The following is a 17,259-nucleotide window of genomic DNA, read 5'->3' on the forward strand; positions in this document are numbered from 1 at the left end:
AAACGTATCACTGACACAGTTATTAGCTCATTTTTTTATTTAAAAACGAACAAACATAACTTTTAATAAGGCACTGTCTGGGTTCTAAAAAATATATTATAAAACAACAACATTTTTCGTTTTTTTTTTTTTATAATACATAATGAATTGGCATCAGGTAAAAATATAAATATGCACCTAGATCCTGAAGTAATTAGAGATGAGAGCTGCGAAAGAAAACAAGCACAACAGCGAGCTAGCTGTCACAAACTGTGGATAAGAGAAGTACGACAGGGTGAATGACTGCAGTTTTTGACCATTACCTAATCAGCTGATGAAAACATGAAGAATGGACACAGAAATGGAAATTAGAAGAAAAAAGAAAATCCTATAGCAGTGTTTTTTTATATTCTATAGGGGCTTTTGTTTTGAAGTATACATCTGTTTAATTAGATATTTTAATTTTTAATTAAGATCTTAAAAAGTTTGAGATTTTAATTGATATAAGTGTTAAGTGTTAACAAGCTGTTGAAATTAAAAAAAACAAATGCATAATTAAGTATATAATTAGTTCAATTAAGCAACTGAGAGGTCACTGGTAAAAAAAAAGAGCCTAGAAGCACCACAGGACTCCTGCTATAATTAATCACAATTAAGCACATATTTGTTTATATATATATATATATATATATATATATATATATATATATATATATATATATATATATATATATATATAAAGAGAGAGAGAGAGAGAGAGAGAAACCTCAACCACTTTTAAAAACAATTCTAAAAATAACTTTCTGGGAGGTCAGTCTCTTCTGTCTTTAGTTAGTAAATGCTTAATTTTTTTCATGACAATTGTTTAATCATATGGAATTTGATTAGAGTCTTCCTTCCTGCAATCAAACATAATGTAAATGATTGCTACAAATATATATTACGTTTTGAACAAAGGCTTCAAAAATTAAAACCATAGGTGGAAATCAAAATCACTCAGGTGTTTGAAACCCTGTGCTTCACATGTATTTTTTTTTTTAAACTTGCTTAACTACTTGAAGGCTGTGCTCCTGATTAAATTATATTTTTTTAAATAAACTAACACTGATTGAACACCTGTTGCGTTTGGGAGCATGATTCTCCAGAGATAGCCATACCGAGTGGGACAGTCAACAATATTTTAAATATATATATCTACTTAAATATACACACATACACATGTATCCAATAAATATATGTATTACATGTATACACATGACATACAGAGATACAAAACTGTTCATGGGATGTCACAGCACAAGTGGCTGTTGGGAAAACCTGTAAACTCTGTGAATGCACTTCTCTGTACATAAGCACACTACATTCTGGTAACATAGAGTAAAGCAACTAACTGTATGAAGCAATCTGCCCATATGTGCTAACTTATCACCAGCTTCTCCTGACTGTTTTGAGTACACGAGAAAGTCTACAATCTTGGGTGAAGAGCCTGACATTGTGTAACAATTGATTCCCTCATACTTTTCACAGCCCCATCAGAGACTGTAGTTCTTTTTTTGTTTGTTTTTAAGGGAGATTTCAAGACTGACATTACATGGTTATTAATACAAACAAACACAATATGATATTTACACAATAGATTTGCTTTGCAAAAGGTTGAAGCTATTGAGCATCATTCAAAAACAATAATCAAACATTTCTTTGGCACAATACTTTCCCTGAACACATTGACGTAGTAAAATACTGTACTGAGCAGAATCAGCTATATCCCTATAGGTGAAAAATATTTTTCTACTGGAATACAGAATACTGCATGTGCTCTACATTGCCTACAAGAGCAAACACTATAGCTGTATAGGAGATTATACAAATTGCATAAGGTTGCATGCTTATAATGTAAACATCGAAGCCAGTATTATTGTATGAGACAGAGTTGTCGAACTCTGTTCCTCCAGGGCTGCAGGCTCTCTTGATTTTCCACTCCAGCTCTCGGCCACTTAATTCAACTCATTTCATGGTTGAAGTGGATCTGTTTTGCCAGGTGTTGAGCCAGCCTGCTCTCCTGCCTCTTCCCTTGGCTCTGTGTTTTGAATCTTTCAATCACCGCCCACATGAGATCAGGGACGTGAGAAGGAAAACATAACACGACACGCAATGCAGTTCAGTTCAGGGCCGTGGGTGGCAGAGATGGGAAGGGAAAACAGGAGAGCTTTCAGGCGCTGTAGGACCAGAGCCGGACACAGCTGCAGATAAACAGCCTCTGTGCAATCCTGCATCGGTAGTGCACAAACGGTGATGCTTTGTCAGCTGCTGGGTGTGGGAGTGATTCATTTTCCATTATGAACTACCTCATTACACATTGAATATACTAAGCATCAACCCACCCCCTTCTATTTTTCCTCTTCTGCCTCCTAGAGGTACAATTAAGTAAGTGCAGAAAGACCTATTTTTTGTGGAGGAGGTGGAGGTCTCTTCATTTTATCTCCAAGTCTTTCTTTTCCTCATTTGTTCAGTTATGCAATTTCACATACTCTCCAGAAGGGGTCAGTCTGGCTCCTTCAATCCCATACATTTCACCAAAGCCCACTTCCACATTCCTCGGGAAAGGAGTGCCTTGCTTTCTGACCGTGAAGCAGGCAAAGTTCAGATTTGAACCTCTCTCCGGATGCCAAGTTAAAATGAATTCCCAAGTGTCGTCCCAGCCCAGGGCAGCCTCCCTGTCTGTCTGTCCGTCTGTCTTTTGTCCCAGAGGGTGAGGGAAATATTGCCTATCCTTCTGTTCTCTAACCCCTAGATTCCAAATATCCATGAATCTCTCTGTGTGTATTTCTCCTCTTTAAGAATATCCTACAGGCACAAATTAATACATGGTCTAGTAAGTGCAATGTGTTTTTTCCATTTCCTAGGACATGTGTGTCTGATACATCAACTCTGGGTACCATACGTACATTCCTCTATTGGCCCTGATGACACAAGGGGAGTCCACAGAATCTTTCACGTTACAGATCTGCCTGAACCTCTCTTAACATCAGCTGAATAGTCCTGCAACATCTTAATAGTCGTTGAGTGACACAGTGTTTGTTGATTTGTTTGTGGATAATGTCAAGTTTTAAGAGAGATTTTCTTTTCTGTCTGTCTGTCTGTCTGTCAGATCTGGGACTTTTCAACACAGATTTGGTAGTATCCACTCCCACAGTCAAAACTAAGGCAAAATGAAGATGCTGGGTTTGTGATATTCCTGCTGATTCTTACATTTCTTACATTTATAGCGCTTTCCGGTATCCTATAATATGTCTCCCATGTAATCTTGTGTTGTGACTTCTGCTTGATGAAAAAATGTCCAAGCTAACTAATATTTCCAGAAGAAAATAGTGCTTGAAAAAAGCCCAAATGAGAAGATATATCCCAGGGAAATTCCCTAATGTTGTAAAAAACAAAAAAAAAGGAAAAAAGTATGCACTTCCCCCATAACCTTTATACATAAGCAGTCTGTCTAGATTTTCCTTTATACATATTATATTGCAGTCCCTGCAGTATGCCGTGTAATACGCCTCATTATTCTTTGACAGTGTCCCAGTAAAGTGTTCCACTGTTGCCCTTTTAAACGTTAATGGGACGGGAGCTGGATTTCCCTTATGCTATGTGTTCTGACATTCATTTGAAATTGTTCGTTTCCTGTTTCCCATGAAAGAACTGTGTTAAGTTCTGCTGCTGACTGTAACCGACAAAGCACATATTAAAGAAAGGCAAATCAGCCAGACAGTCAATCTTAACATGATTTATAGTATGTACTGCTTCTCCACCTTCCCCACCAACCTGTGCCGGTCAGTTACTCAGAGTATGGGACACCTGGTTATGGACACTGTGACAGTCTGTCCATCTGTCTTTCAAGCCTCTGAAAATCTGGTTGTCATGCTTTATTGTTTGTCCAATAGTCCATCTGATTGTGTCTACTGTCCTCTAACGTCTTGGGAGTCACTTGGTGGGTATATAGAAAATGAACTGTTTACCTAATTTCTTCCTAATTTGTTTTAAAAGAACACAGAAGTGTTCCCCTCTTTTCAGTCAGTCTTGTAATCTAATCACGTTCATAGTCCCAGATTGCTGAGAGTCTTCAAAAAGCCCATGAGATATTTAGAGAGACTCAGAGAGCTTTATTTCTCTAAAAAAGTCTTAAGGATCTCTTATGGTTAAAGGAAAATAAATGGATGGAGCATTACATTTGTCTGTTTATGCTGCCTAGCACCACTTTCACCGACAATTCGGCAAGAGCGACCACAGAAATCCCTTATCTGCCGGCTGTGTTTGGACAGGTCATAAGAACTGAATCTCTGGTCTGGAACAAACATAGTTTTGGGGTCCTCAAAATCAACCTTGAAACTTGGCACCAAGATCAAGACCTGAAGGTCAACCATGGTCTGAAAATTGGAGACCCTTCTTTCCATAGAGAAAGAGATGAGGTTTTGGCTGCTATGTAATCTGCGATGTTGTGGCTACTGACCCATTAACATCTTTCCAGATCTGCTCTGTTTTCGCTCAGCTATAAAGGACATTGGCAAACCTTCCCCCAGTGCCCATCTCTGATTGGTTAATCCTTCTTGTGTCTTGGGCTGGGAGTTTCCAAGAAACAGCTTGATGAGAGTCTACCCTCAATAAGTGACCAGTAATGGAGGAGCGAGGTGGGCCGAATCCCCTCCTGTAGTTTTGGAAACTTTTCCTTGTGTTCATCCCCCTCTCTCAGAAGGGGGCTGCCATTCAGACGGTGGTCTCACTCTTCCAGATGCCACTCTTCATGCCCACCGAACACTGGGAGTGGTCTGTCCCACTCAAGTCCAGCTCCAACCCTGAGCCCTTCAAGGTCCCGTTCTGACTGGTCACGGGTGCAGACATGGAGTTGCCGGGGTTGAGTGGAAAAGAGCTGCGCTTGGCTTCCTTCTCTGCCGCTGCTGCCAGCTTTAGATTGTCCCGGCTAGCACTGCGCCGCTGAGCACCCTGCAGCGCCACCCTGCTGGCCACAGAGGGAAGCAGGGGGAAAGGCTTCTGCCGGCTGCCACTGCTACCTGCGTCGCTGCCCTCTGAGGGGCTGGTGGCAGCAGCCTCTCCAATCCGTTGCCCGTTGGCCATTGGGCTGGTGCGGCTCTCGGAGTGGCTATTGTGGACACTCCCGTTCTCACTGGAGTGGTGTTTGTGGCTAGGCTGGGGTGGGTTGAGTTGTTCCAAACCTGGGGGGCCTAATGCACCCACACTGCCTCCTCCTCCTCCACCCCGCAGTGCCTTCAGGCGGTAGTGCCCCCTCCCCTCCCCTCTGTGGTGATACTGGGCAGCAGAAGTCCCTTGCTTAGTCCTGCTGCCTGTCTTTCGTCTCTGGGGTTGCCCCAGGGCTGAAGAAACTATCGCTGGTGCCAGGTTATTGTTGGAGTACTTAATGTTGTTGTCAGTGCTGGTGCTTGTGTTGGTGTTGGTGTTGGTGTTGGCACCGGCAGGGGCACGGGTGGCGTTGTAGGTACTGTCTTGTGCCACATGCAGCAGGTTGGTGAGTTTACAGTGTCCTGGGCCAGACAGACTGCTGACACCACTGGTACCACTGGGGGTTGATGAGGACCGGGCAGAAGAGGAGTTGTGTGGTTCCCCTGGGGGGAGACAGCCCACAAAGATTTGGGACCCATGCTCTGACACATTAGTTTGTGCCCCAGCGGCACAAGGATGCAGGTAGGCTGGCATGGGGTGGGAGCGGCGGTAAGCAGGGCAGCACCCCAGCCAGGCAGCCTGCACATCAAGCCTGCGCAGGCAGTGATGCACCAGTAGGAAAACACCCAGCACTGTGGTGGCCACTCCATATAGGCAGCTGAACAGCAGCCGCCCCCGCCCCCCCTGCCACACTGCCAATGCCCCACAGCTCCAGAGTGCCACATAAAGGACGTGTGTGGCCACCAGTGCCCAGAATTGGGCTTTCAAGGAATATTGGTCCTCCAAGGCTGTCCCATTATGCATTGTTCCAATTACAGAGTCTGTGGAGAGCAGGCTAGCGCTGCCTCCAAGTGCGGGCTGGCTCTCTGGAATAGGCGTGGAGTTGGAAGATGATGACTCAGGAAGCTCTTTGCGACCCTGCAACCTCCGACTCCGCAGGCAAGACACAGTGCACAGGAAGTACACCCAGCTCACTAACATCGCAAAGCCTGCTGGGACAAAGAAGGCTCCCAGGCTGGGCCGCCACACCAACCAGCAGCTGTCAGGGGTCAAAAGGGAAAACAAATGTCAAGGGGTATTGCGTGATGTGTAGAACAATTGGCCAATTATTTTTCTCCCTGCAAAATAACTACTATTAAACATCCCTCAAAGTATACAGCTAAATTAAACACAAATCTGCTGCAAATTAAGTTTTAATTAGCAACATACTGAAGTGCAATCACTTGGACAAATGCTTTTGTCCTAAAAAAGGATTATCTTGGATTCTCCAGAAAAAAGAAAAAAAATCACTCTCTGGCACATACAGGACAGTAAAAAAATGTTCCTATATTCCTAACATATGTCAATGTTCACCTATAAATAAACTGAACTCAACAATTGAAACGTAAACTAAGTTATATTTGCCAAGCAACCTGCTAAAGGAACTTACTAAATATTAACTCTAAAGACACTGTTACACTGTGCCAGCCTATTAGTGGGTAATGAACTCACAAAGGACTGCCATCTCCATAGTTGTTGATGTTGACGGCTGCTGTGATGCCACAGATGATCAGGGGCACCCCGCCGGCTATCAGATAGAACCTGAGAGGGGAAGGGAAAAGAGGAGGCCAGAGGGACAGAGGAAGGGTGGGAGGGGGTAATTGTATACAGAGAAGGAAACAAGAAGAGAGGGATGGAAAGAGTCACAGGAAGAGATGGGGAAAGAGGGAGCATGGCAAGAACAGTAGATAGAGGAGGAGGATGGACAGGGAGAGTGGAGACATTTTTATTCATCTCAACAACACTATAGATGCTTAAACAAAACTTTGACGGTTCTTTAATTCTGTGTTTTATTTCAATAAAAAAATAACTGTATTGCTCTGTGTTTTTACAGCCTGTTTCTACAGATGATATCATAGGACCAGTCTATGTTATTGTAGGAATAACTTGCATTAGTGAATTTTAACCTGGGGTGTGGGGATATTTAGTTACTTAAATAGGTTTTAAACGGTTTTGTTTTAGGTTCACCAGAGGTTCACACTGATCAGAATGAAGCATGTTCCCTATTGCAGCACTTCCTGTTTCTAGTTGGGTAGCATGCGGGTTTATGGGTGAGAGCTGTGTCAGTCCTCTGTTTAGCATTAATTCTAGGCTCACAATGCAGAAAGATGGCATCACTGTAAATAGACTATTTATGATTGTAAATAGCATTCAGTTCCAATACATTATTCAATTACTGTACTAAACAATTTTATTCAAAAGCTGCAGACGATACAAATGGACTTGATGGCATGCAGGGAGTTTTTCCCTTTTTTTGGATCACTGAAGATTTCCTAAGTGTTCCTCCAGCTGTTGTGCTCGACTAGCTGTGGGCGAGAACCCAGACCTGCTCTCAAGTTTCCACTCGCATCTTTGTACATTGTCACGACAGCCTGGACTGTCCCTGTTTTGCCGCTGCAACCTTTCTCAAGTGACAGAAGCCTAAGTCATCCTAGCGGGGGGGCTGCTATTTATCCCAGGGCTAGTGCCATTAAGATGGTGACCCTGAGCTGTGGAGCAGGGCGAGGGGAGGGTTGGGAAAGGTGAAAGGTCAGCTCCACAGTGGGAAATCGCAGACAGAAGCGGGAACGGGGCGACAGTGCAGCCCAGAGCCCAGATTTACGATCTCCATCTTCCTGCCCCAACTAATCCATTCGTTTAACATTCCTCTCCTTGAACAGACAGTCCTCCCATTACAGCTGAGGGCCCGTGGTGGGTTTTCAGTGTGGGTGCAGGAGATATTTCTCTTTGTGGTGGATTTATGCCTTTTGACACACAATATACTGTTGATTTTGACAGTTCTTGTGCCGGTTCGCACTATATTGCCTCTCTCCCAGTCTGCCAACCCTGACCTATTACCCTTACTGCCTCCATGCCTCTCTCCCAGTCCCTCAGCTCTGAGCATACTGCCTCATCTCCCATGCAATATTTGATGACATCACTCACCTGAGCATGGGCCGCTGTGTGGGTGGCACAGGAGGCTCGCACTCAGGTTGCCGTGGTGTCTGCCAGACTGCCTCCTTGTAGATGACCCTGGCATTGACCCCGATCCAGAGCAGCGTGGACAGGGAAGAGTAGTGCAGAGCAATGCCCACCTGAGGGACCAAGATCACATTCACACTGATTATAAATCTGGACCTGGATATACTTGATAGTCCACAATCATGTCGGCAAATGCAAAAGTAAGCCAAAAACAGTCCTACTTACGGCCTGGCACACAATCGGGTAGCTGGTGAGGGTGATGCCGCCCGCAAACACGGCTGTCGTCATGGCAATGTGGAAGCACATGTTGAGGAGCGTGTGCCAGCTTTTGCGGGAGATGTGGACGGAGCTGTGGGCAATGGCACAAGAGGGTCAAAGGTGGCAAAACTCAAACCATGGGAAAGGCTAGGCCTGCACAATGATTCCAAGAGATCACCCATGTAGATTTAAATGTTGGCCTTTGTCTGCATTTTATAGCAATCTGCCTTGCTTTTATTATTGTTTCTGGTGCTTTGAGATCACATGTCAATTGCTACACTAGACCATGCTAACATAATTATTTGCAAAAGTATATGCTTAAATGAAAAATGAATGCAATGCAATGTAGTGTAGGTTTGAAAATCAGTGACTAAGTGGTGGTTGGATCAGAAACGGTGGATCATCAGTAGGAACCCATATGTTTTTGCAAACACTGCCCTATACTTAACTTTTTTTAACAAACAAAAATGCTTATGATGGTGTACAGGTTATTGTAAGAGAGAGGACTATTATACAGAAACAATAAGATTAATTTAACAGGCCACACATACAATAGGATCTCCCTTTTACCATGAACTGAATCTGCAACAGTGCAGCTTGAGCTTAATCACTTGTCAGAAACTTGGCATATGTTGGAAGCTCATCAGCCTTCAGTAGGTCAAGGCTGTTCATGACCAGCATGATGGATTTCCAATAGGTTTAATGGCTTTAAATGGCAACAGATTCAGTGTTCATCATTTCAAAGCTTTCAAATCATTAGGTCAAATCACTGGGAGCTAATGAGGGGATCAAAAAGCACGACAATTCCTCAATGACCAAAGCTGAGCCCCAAAGTTTGGGTAGCAAAATCAATCAATGTTCCTCTCATGTTTAATAAATAGGGGAGTCAGACCCCAATACAGATGTGTGTACAATAATCATAATAATAATAATATTAGCCACTAGATTATGGAATGGATATTAGAGACAACAATACTGTTATTATTTTTCTATGTAAACTGCAGACTCCTTTTTATACCATGGCTTTTATTGAATTACATTTCTCATACATGCATTTTAATACTGTGTAGCTTTCTTTTGTTTGATTGTAAAGTGCTTGGTGATGTCTTGACATGAAAGGAGCAATATAAAATAAACATAATAATAACATCATAAGAATCATACTTTGCATTCCTACTCTTTCTATTCTGAAGAATCCCCAAGTGCTGTACAAGTAAGAAGAGACTCCACTTCATCTCTGGAGTGCCATGTGGGAGTCTGTGTGGACGGAGGGGGGTGCCAGCATGGCGTTGTTACCTGTGGTGCAGGATGTGAGTGATGATGATGGTGAAGAGACACAGCAATAGCAGGGCAGTGCAGGTGTAGACCATGGGGTGCAGGACCTCCATAGGGGCTGCTGGGGGGCTGGGGAACTCAGGCAGCTCCTAGGGGCAACAGGGCAGCATTTATAATGTATCCTTTTCCATTCTATATTCTTACCATTCTTGTAATTTTACGAAACTGGGAGACTGGGAGAATGAGCGCCCCCTACCTGCAGAACTGCATAGTTGCTGAAATGTGAGCAGCGCAGGACGGACACAGTGGAGTCGCTGTCCATCAGCTGGCAGCCCTCCTGGCTCCAGCCCCCATGCTCCTCCCCGCCCCCAAGGCTCCAGTGGGCAGCCACAGGATCGGAGCCCGGAGAGGAGTGGCGCAGCGAGACTGTGATGGGCTCGGACAGGTTCCACATGTCGCAGCCGTCTGACGGATAGAGAGATAGACAGACAGATGGACAAACAGACAGACAAGGAGAGATGAATGACAAGTTACTGAAATGTGCCTAAACAATTATTCATTTATTTAATACCACCATAAAAAATGGAATGAGGGATCCTTAATTAGTCAGCTACCACATTTTGTTCTTGTAAGGTTGAAGGTGTAATTTGGTTTGGTAATTTCATTTTTGATAAATATGATGTAAGAAACATGTTACCACACCTACACGGGCTCTATGACCATAGCACCAGCAGCTATGACCATCTCTCCGATTCCTGTTCTGCTCTCCCCTTCCTCTCAGCATTCACCTGCTTGCCACTGCTTCCCTAATCCCTCCATTATCATCACCCTGACAATCAGCTTCCAACAAGGCCAACTTTATCTCTGATTTTGCCTCCCACCTTTCTCTAGACTTCTTTGCTCTCAAAGAAACATGGATCTCCCCTGAGAACTCAACTACTCCTGCTGCCCTGTCCTCTCTGTTTGTCCTGTCCCATTCTCCTCATCCATCTGGGAGGAGGGACAGGGCTGTTGCTCTCCTCAATCTCTACTAGGGATGGTAACATTCATTGATTTGCATCGGTGCATCAGCATAAAAGCTCACGATGCAATTGCCCGGATCAAAAAGTATGCACCAGATACAATATGGGATGAAATCGCAATGCATCGTTTCTAATTTCTTTGCATCGGTATAATCCGATTTATATTTATATCCGATATAATTATGTGTAGGCGAACACCTTTATTATTTAGAAATGTGACCAATGATTTGTGACCAATAATTTTATATTTAGTTAGATTCCTCCTCTCTAACTGTTTCGTAAGCGTGCTCTTATGTCCGCTGCTGTCAGGAGCTGATTCTCGTCTAGTCTCTCGGCCGAGTTTCGCGCGAATCAGAGGCGTGTCCGGGCGGGTGTGGTAATGGAGGAGGAAGAGTTACACGCTCCTCCGAATTGCAATAAATCCAAGGTTTGGCAACACTTCGGACTTTCCAAGAAAGATGGGCGATTCGACAAGACCCATGCAATTTGCAAGATATGTTGTGCTGCAATACAGTACACAGGCAGCACAACTAATTTAGGTACTCACAAGAGGCCAGGGTTCGAGTTATGTGGGAGCCAGTGGGAGCTCAGCTCCCATAAGGAGGGGTATGAGCTCCCATGGAAGCAGTAAAATCATGCATCTGTGGGGGTCACTAATTCATTTACCAACAACCATTATTCTGAATCACAAATAATGTATTTTTTATTATAATTAGTATTATTTACATTAACAAGATAAACAGGCTAAAATAAACATGTTTTTCAAATGAACTATGCTGCTCACGGCATAACTGTCCAATTAGTAGAGCGCTACATATGATCATCTGCTTGCTACTATGTGCCGGCGGCGAGCAGTGTGTAAAATAATAACACTTTATATGATACCATAAAGGGCGGAATTGCTGTTGAAACTTAAACTTTGTTGAAATATCACAGACATCTGGGGCAAGTAGTGGGCTGCTGTGTGTGTGTGTGTGTGTGTGTGCATGTGAGAGAGAGAAAGTGTTGGACACGTAATGAGCAATGAAGTCTCTGTCTCTCTCTGTAGGCTTATTATTTATTTATTTATTTATTTATTTAGCCTATCTCCGCCGGTAACGTTAGTTATATTAGAGACCACCACGAAGCTCAGATTATAACTCGAACCCTGCAAGAGGCGACATGATGTTTGTGTGGAGACGTCTGCCTCCCCCTTGGATTCAGCTATGGCTACAGTGGCCAGCTCCACCGGTACCCCTAGCAAGAAGACTGGTGAGCAAAGTATTGCAACTTTTTTTCAAGCCCCGCTGGCTAATAGCTCTTACCATCCCTAGTGTTTACAGCAGCTTGTGACTGCCAATAATAGTTTACCTTTTTTTACATTCAGAGAACATACAACAGAAAAGAAGGACTGGTTTAAGGCAAGGTTCAGGCCTGGTTTTATTTGATCTTTTGTAAGAGACTTTGTTTAATATGTGAAGTAAAAATTTCACTTTTTTAGCTAATTTATGTTTTACTCTCTGACAAGGAATAAATAATTATATAATTGCATAGCATCATATTCTTTTGCAGCGCATCGTATCTTGTTGAATCACATCGTGTCGAATTGCACTGCATCGCAATAGTGGTGAATCGTATCGTATCGCATTAGTAGTTGCTTTTATGTATCTTTAATGTATCGGATCGTTGGCAGTATTGCATCGTCCTCAGTGATACAGATGCACATCCCTAATCTCTACTAACAGCTTTTAATTCCATGCAATAGAACTTGCCTCTCCCTGTCACTTCTTCCTACTAGTCCTCTACTGTTCTCCTGGTCGACTCACCACCTTTCTGGATGAACTGGGCTTCCTTCACTACTCTCTCCCCTTCCTCTCCTCCCCCACCATCCTTCTGGGAGACATCAACATCAACCCCTCCAACTCTTCTGGATTTCTACCCCTCCTTCTCTCCTTCAACTTCTCCCTGTCCCCATCACCGTTATCAAGGCAGGCTGACAACTGGACCTCATCTTCTCCAGAGGCTGCCCCCCTTCTTCTCTCTGCGTGACCCCACCCCCCACAGCCCTGGATCCCCTCTGTCCTCCACTCAGTCCAATGCACTCTGTGCTCTGCTGAAAAGAAGTGGAAGAGGTCCAAACTCCCGGCTGCAGACGACCTCTACCGCTCTCTTCTGTCTACGTTCTCCTCACCCAAGAGCTCTTACTTTCAATCACTCTTTGGATCCTCTGCCAATAACTTTCCTCTATGATTCAAACAAGCTTCTGTGATTCCAGTCCACAAAAAACCCACCCTCAACCCTACCTTACCACCATCTTCCCTTCTCCCCTTCCTCTCGAATAACCTTGAGCAGGCTGTTCACCATCAGCTCTCTCCAATTCTATCCCATCATTCACACCTGATCCTCCTTGATCTCTCTGCAGCCTTCAACACTGTCGATCACTCCATCCTCCTCTCCTCCATTGGTGGCCTTGTAATCTCTGGATCTGCTCTCACTTGGTTCTCTTCCTACCTCAATGACCGCAGCTACCAAGTGAAATGTCACGGATCTTCATCCACACTGCAACCTCCCCTCATAGGTGTTCCCCAAGGCTCTGTCCTGGGACCCCTGCTCTTCTCTCTACATACACAGTCTCTGGGCCCCCTCATCACATCCCATGGTTTCTCCTACCATTTCTATGCAGATGATGCCCAGATCTTCCTGTCTTTTCCCTCTTCTGACCCACTCATCCCCTCTCATATCTCTTCCTGTTTGTCTGCTATTTCCTCCCAGATGCACTCGCATCACCTCAAGCTCAGAAAAATCTGATCTCCTCTTCTTTCCCTTCTTTCCCTCCTAACCTTGTGCTGATCTCTCCATCTCAATTCCATTGGAATCTACCACACTCTCCCCCTCTTCTTCTGCTAAGAATCAAGGAGTCACCCTTGATCCCACTCTCTCATCCTACTCTCATCACATCACTACGCTGACACTCACCAGCCTAAGTAACATACACTGAGTCTGACCCTTCCTCACCAACTACTTGATTCTGCTGCTCGTCCAGACCCTGGTTCTCTCCCCTCTGAATTACTGCAACTCCCTCCTGATTGTGCTGCCTGCAACTACCTGTCCACTCTAGCTCATCCAGAATTCGACTGCTCGTCTGGTGCTATCTCTGCTGTGATTTACACATGCTAATCCACTATACTGTTCCCTTCACTGGCTCCCGATCTCAGATCACATTCACCTCATCACTGCATACATCCCCTTCTTCCTCTGGTCTGCTTGCGCCAAGAGACTAACTTCGCACCCCCTCTGCTCCTCTTCCTCCAGAGCCGCTCCTTTTCATCCCTGGCCCCTAAGTGGTGGTACGACCTTCCCATTGAGGTCAGGACAGTAGAGTCCCTGACCACCTATCTGGCAATTACTCAAGACACGTCTGTTCAGACTGTACTTGTAATATACCAACTTATTCTCCGCATTGTGCACTTTATATAACTATGTTTCATTATGCTCCTGCTTATTTATACATTGTTAGATCTCCTGTTGTTACTGTGATTTCCCCTATCCTCCTGATTTCCCCTCCCTTAGCTCTTATCCAGGACTTCAGTGCATCATGTTTGCACTTGTCACCTCTTTGAGCTAGGATGTATGCTTTAAAATGTACTTTGTAATAATACTTAATTTGAATTTTGTATTGAATTGCATTGGTACACTGTTGTAATGCTTGTGTAACCTGTAAATTGCATAGATAGTTTATTTTGTTTCTTTTTGTGTTTTTGTTATCTGTGAATATGTTTGTAGTGGAACATACATAAACACACATGGTCTACACCACCTTTCAGAAATTTTACTTTTTGTTACCTTACAGCCTGGAATAGTTAAATTTCTTCATTTATCTACATATCCTACCCCACAATTTAAGTGGCCCAAACTTGTGTAACATTGCAGTGATTCACACGATTTCAGGATACATTCAGCAGTTCCTGTAGGTTCCTTATGCTGGGTATAGTACATTGGGTACAGCTGCGTATAGCAAAGGCTCAACCAAGATTTGTAACGAGCTCCGGGACAAAGTTGAAATGCACAGATCAGGGGATGGGTATTATAAAATATCAAAAGGCCTTGAATATCCCCTGGAGCACAGTCAAGACATGTTGATCAGGTTGTCCCTACAAACTGGATGACCAAGCAAGATGGAGACTGATCAGAGAGGCTACCAAGAGGACAATGGCAGGTTTGGAAGAGCTTCAGGCTTTTATGGTGTAGATTGGTCAAAATGTGCATGAGACCACAATATCCAAAGCACTCCACAAATCTGGCCGGCATGGTAGGGTGGCAAGAAGTATGGGTGGACATTTTAATTTTGCAAAAAAACATTGAAGAGATTCATGAGGCAAATAATGTCCTGTTGTCTGACAAAACTAAATTGAACTTTTTGGCCAAATCCAACACCATGCATCCAGTGGTAGTTCTAAAGCATTTCAGATGGGGGGGCCTGGCTGGGGCCAGTTGTAATATTAGGGGGGCCATAAATTTCTCCGCAGTGCTGGAGTAGGTGTAGGAGTAGGATTTTTCAGTGGTGCTAGGCTAGCGGTGGGGAGGGGATGGGGTCTGGGGTGCTGATGGTGTTTTGTCCATCTATCGGGATGGGGGGTGCTGACGGTGTTTTGTCCGTGTTGTCATGAGAGGGGGCCATTGGGGGGGGCAGCAATTGTATCAGGGTGGCCATGGCCCCCATTGGTCATCCCTTGGCGGCACCACTGCACGCATCACTCATAAAATACTATCCCTACTCTGAAGAATGGTGGTGGCAGCACCATGTTATGGGGATGTTTCTTATCGGCAGGGAAAATAAATTGAGCAAAGTACAGAAAAGTTCTTGAGGAAAACCTGCTGCCCTCTGCAAGAAAGCTGAAACTGGGACGGAAGTTCACCTTTCAGCATAACAATGACCTGAAGCACACAGCCAAAATTAGGCTGGAGTGGCTAAGGAACAAAAAGGTAAATGTCCTTGAGTGTCCCAGTAAGAGAAAATGTGTGGCATTATTTGAAGATTACTGTCAATCAATGTTCCCCAAGGAACTTGACAGAGCTTTAACAGTTGTGTAAAGAAAAATTGTAAAATATTGCCAAATCTACATGTGCTAATCTAAGTTGGGAGAAACCTATACTAACAGACTCACGGCTGCAATTGCTGCCAAAAGTGCTTCCACCAAGAATTAACTCAGGGGGATGGAGACTTATCCAATTATTATATACACTCACCTAAAGGATTATTAGGAACACCATACTAATACTGTCTTTGACCCCCTTTCGCCTTCAGAACTGCCTTAATTCTACATGGCATTAATTCAACAAGGTGCTGAAAGCATTCTTTAGAAATGTTGGCCCATATTGATAGGATAGCATCTTGCAGTTGATGGAGATTTGTGGGATGCACATCCAGGGCACGAAGCTCCCGTTCCACCACATCCCAAAGATGCTCTATTGGGTTGAGATCTGGTGACTGTGGGGGCCAGTTTAGTACAGTGAACTCATTGTCATGTTCAAGAAACCAATTTGAAATGATTCGACCTTTGTGACATGGTGCATTATCCTGCTGGAAGTAGCCATCAGAGGATGGGTACATGGTGGTCATAAAGGGATGGACATGGTCAGAAACAATGCTCAGGTAGGCCGTGGCATTTAAATGATGCCCAATTGGCACTAAGGGGCCTAAAGTGTGCCAAGAAAACATCCCCCACACCATTACACCACCACCACCAGCCTGCACAGTGGTAACAAGGCATGATGGATCCATGTTCTCATTCTGTTTACGCCAAATTCTGACTCTACCATCTGAATGTCTCAACAGAAATCGAGACTCATCAGACCAGGCAACATTTTTCCAGTCTTCAACTGTCCAATTTTGGTGAGCTTGTGCAAATTGTAGCCTCTTTTTCCTATTTGTAGTGGAGATGAGTGGTACCCGGTGGGGTCTTCTGCTGTTGTAGCCCATCCGCCTCAAGGTTGTACGTGTTGTGGCTTCACAAATGCTTTGCTGCATACCTCAGTTGTAACGAGTGGTTATTTCAGTCAAAGTTGCTCTTCTATCAGCTTGAATCAGTCGGCCCATTCTCCTCTGACCTCTAGCATCAACAAGGCATTTTCGCCCACAGGACTGCCGCATACTGGATGTTTTTCCCTTTTCACACCATTCTTTATAAACCCTAGAAATGGTTGTGCGTGAAAATCCCAGTAACTGAGCAGATTGTGAAATACTCAGACCGGCCCGTCTGGCACCAACAACCATGCCACGCTCAAAATTGCTTAAATCACCTTTCTTTCCCATTCAGACATTCAGTTTGGAGTTCAGGAGATTGTCTTGACCAGGACCACACCCCTAAATGCATTGAAGCAACTGCCATGTGATTGGTTGGTTAGATAATTGCATTAATGAGAAATTGAACAGGTGTTCCTAATAATCCTTTAGGTGAGTGTATATATATATATATATATATATATATATATATACATATATATATATATATATATATATATATATATTTTCTTTTTAATATATCATTTTATAACATTATTT

The 17,259-nt window shown here is 43.8% G+C and overlaps 1 protein-coding gene across 1 annotated transcript in view; it reads right to left on the reverse strand.

The window, feature by feature from the left end:
* Window positions 1-19: 19 nt before the first annotated feature.
* Window positions 20-17,259, reverse strand: part of adgra2 (adhesion G protein-coupled receptor A2) — a 67,709-nt gene continuing 50,469 nt past the window's right edge. The window contains exons 14-19 of the mRNA XM_066714456.1: window positions 9,953-10,161; window positions 9,718-9,845; window positions 8,389-8,512; window positions 8,128-8,276; window positions 6,655-6,744; window positions 20-6,202 (exon numbers count right to left, since the gene is read on the reverse strand). Of these exons, the coding sequence (XP_066570553.1) occupies window positions 4,732-6,202; window positions 6,655-6,744; window positions 8,128-8,276; window positions 8,389-8,512; window positions 9,718-9,845; window positions 9,953-10,161 (2,171 nt within the window). The 3' untranslated portion in view covers window positions 20-4,731. The remainder of the gene's footprint in view (window positions 6,203-6,654; window positions 6,745-8,127; window positions 8,277-8,388; window positions 8,513-9,717; window positions 9,846-9,952; window positions 10,162-17,259) is intronic.

Source organism: Amia ocellicauda, chromosome 9 (assembly GCF_036373705.1).
Source record: "Amia ocellicauda isolate fAmiCal2 chromosome 9, fAmiCal2.hap1, whole genome shotgun sequence".
NCBI lineage: Eukaryota > Metazoa > Chordata > Actinopteri > Amiiformes > Amiidae > Amia > Amia ocellicauda.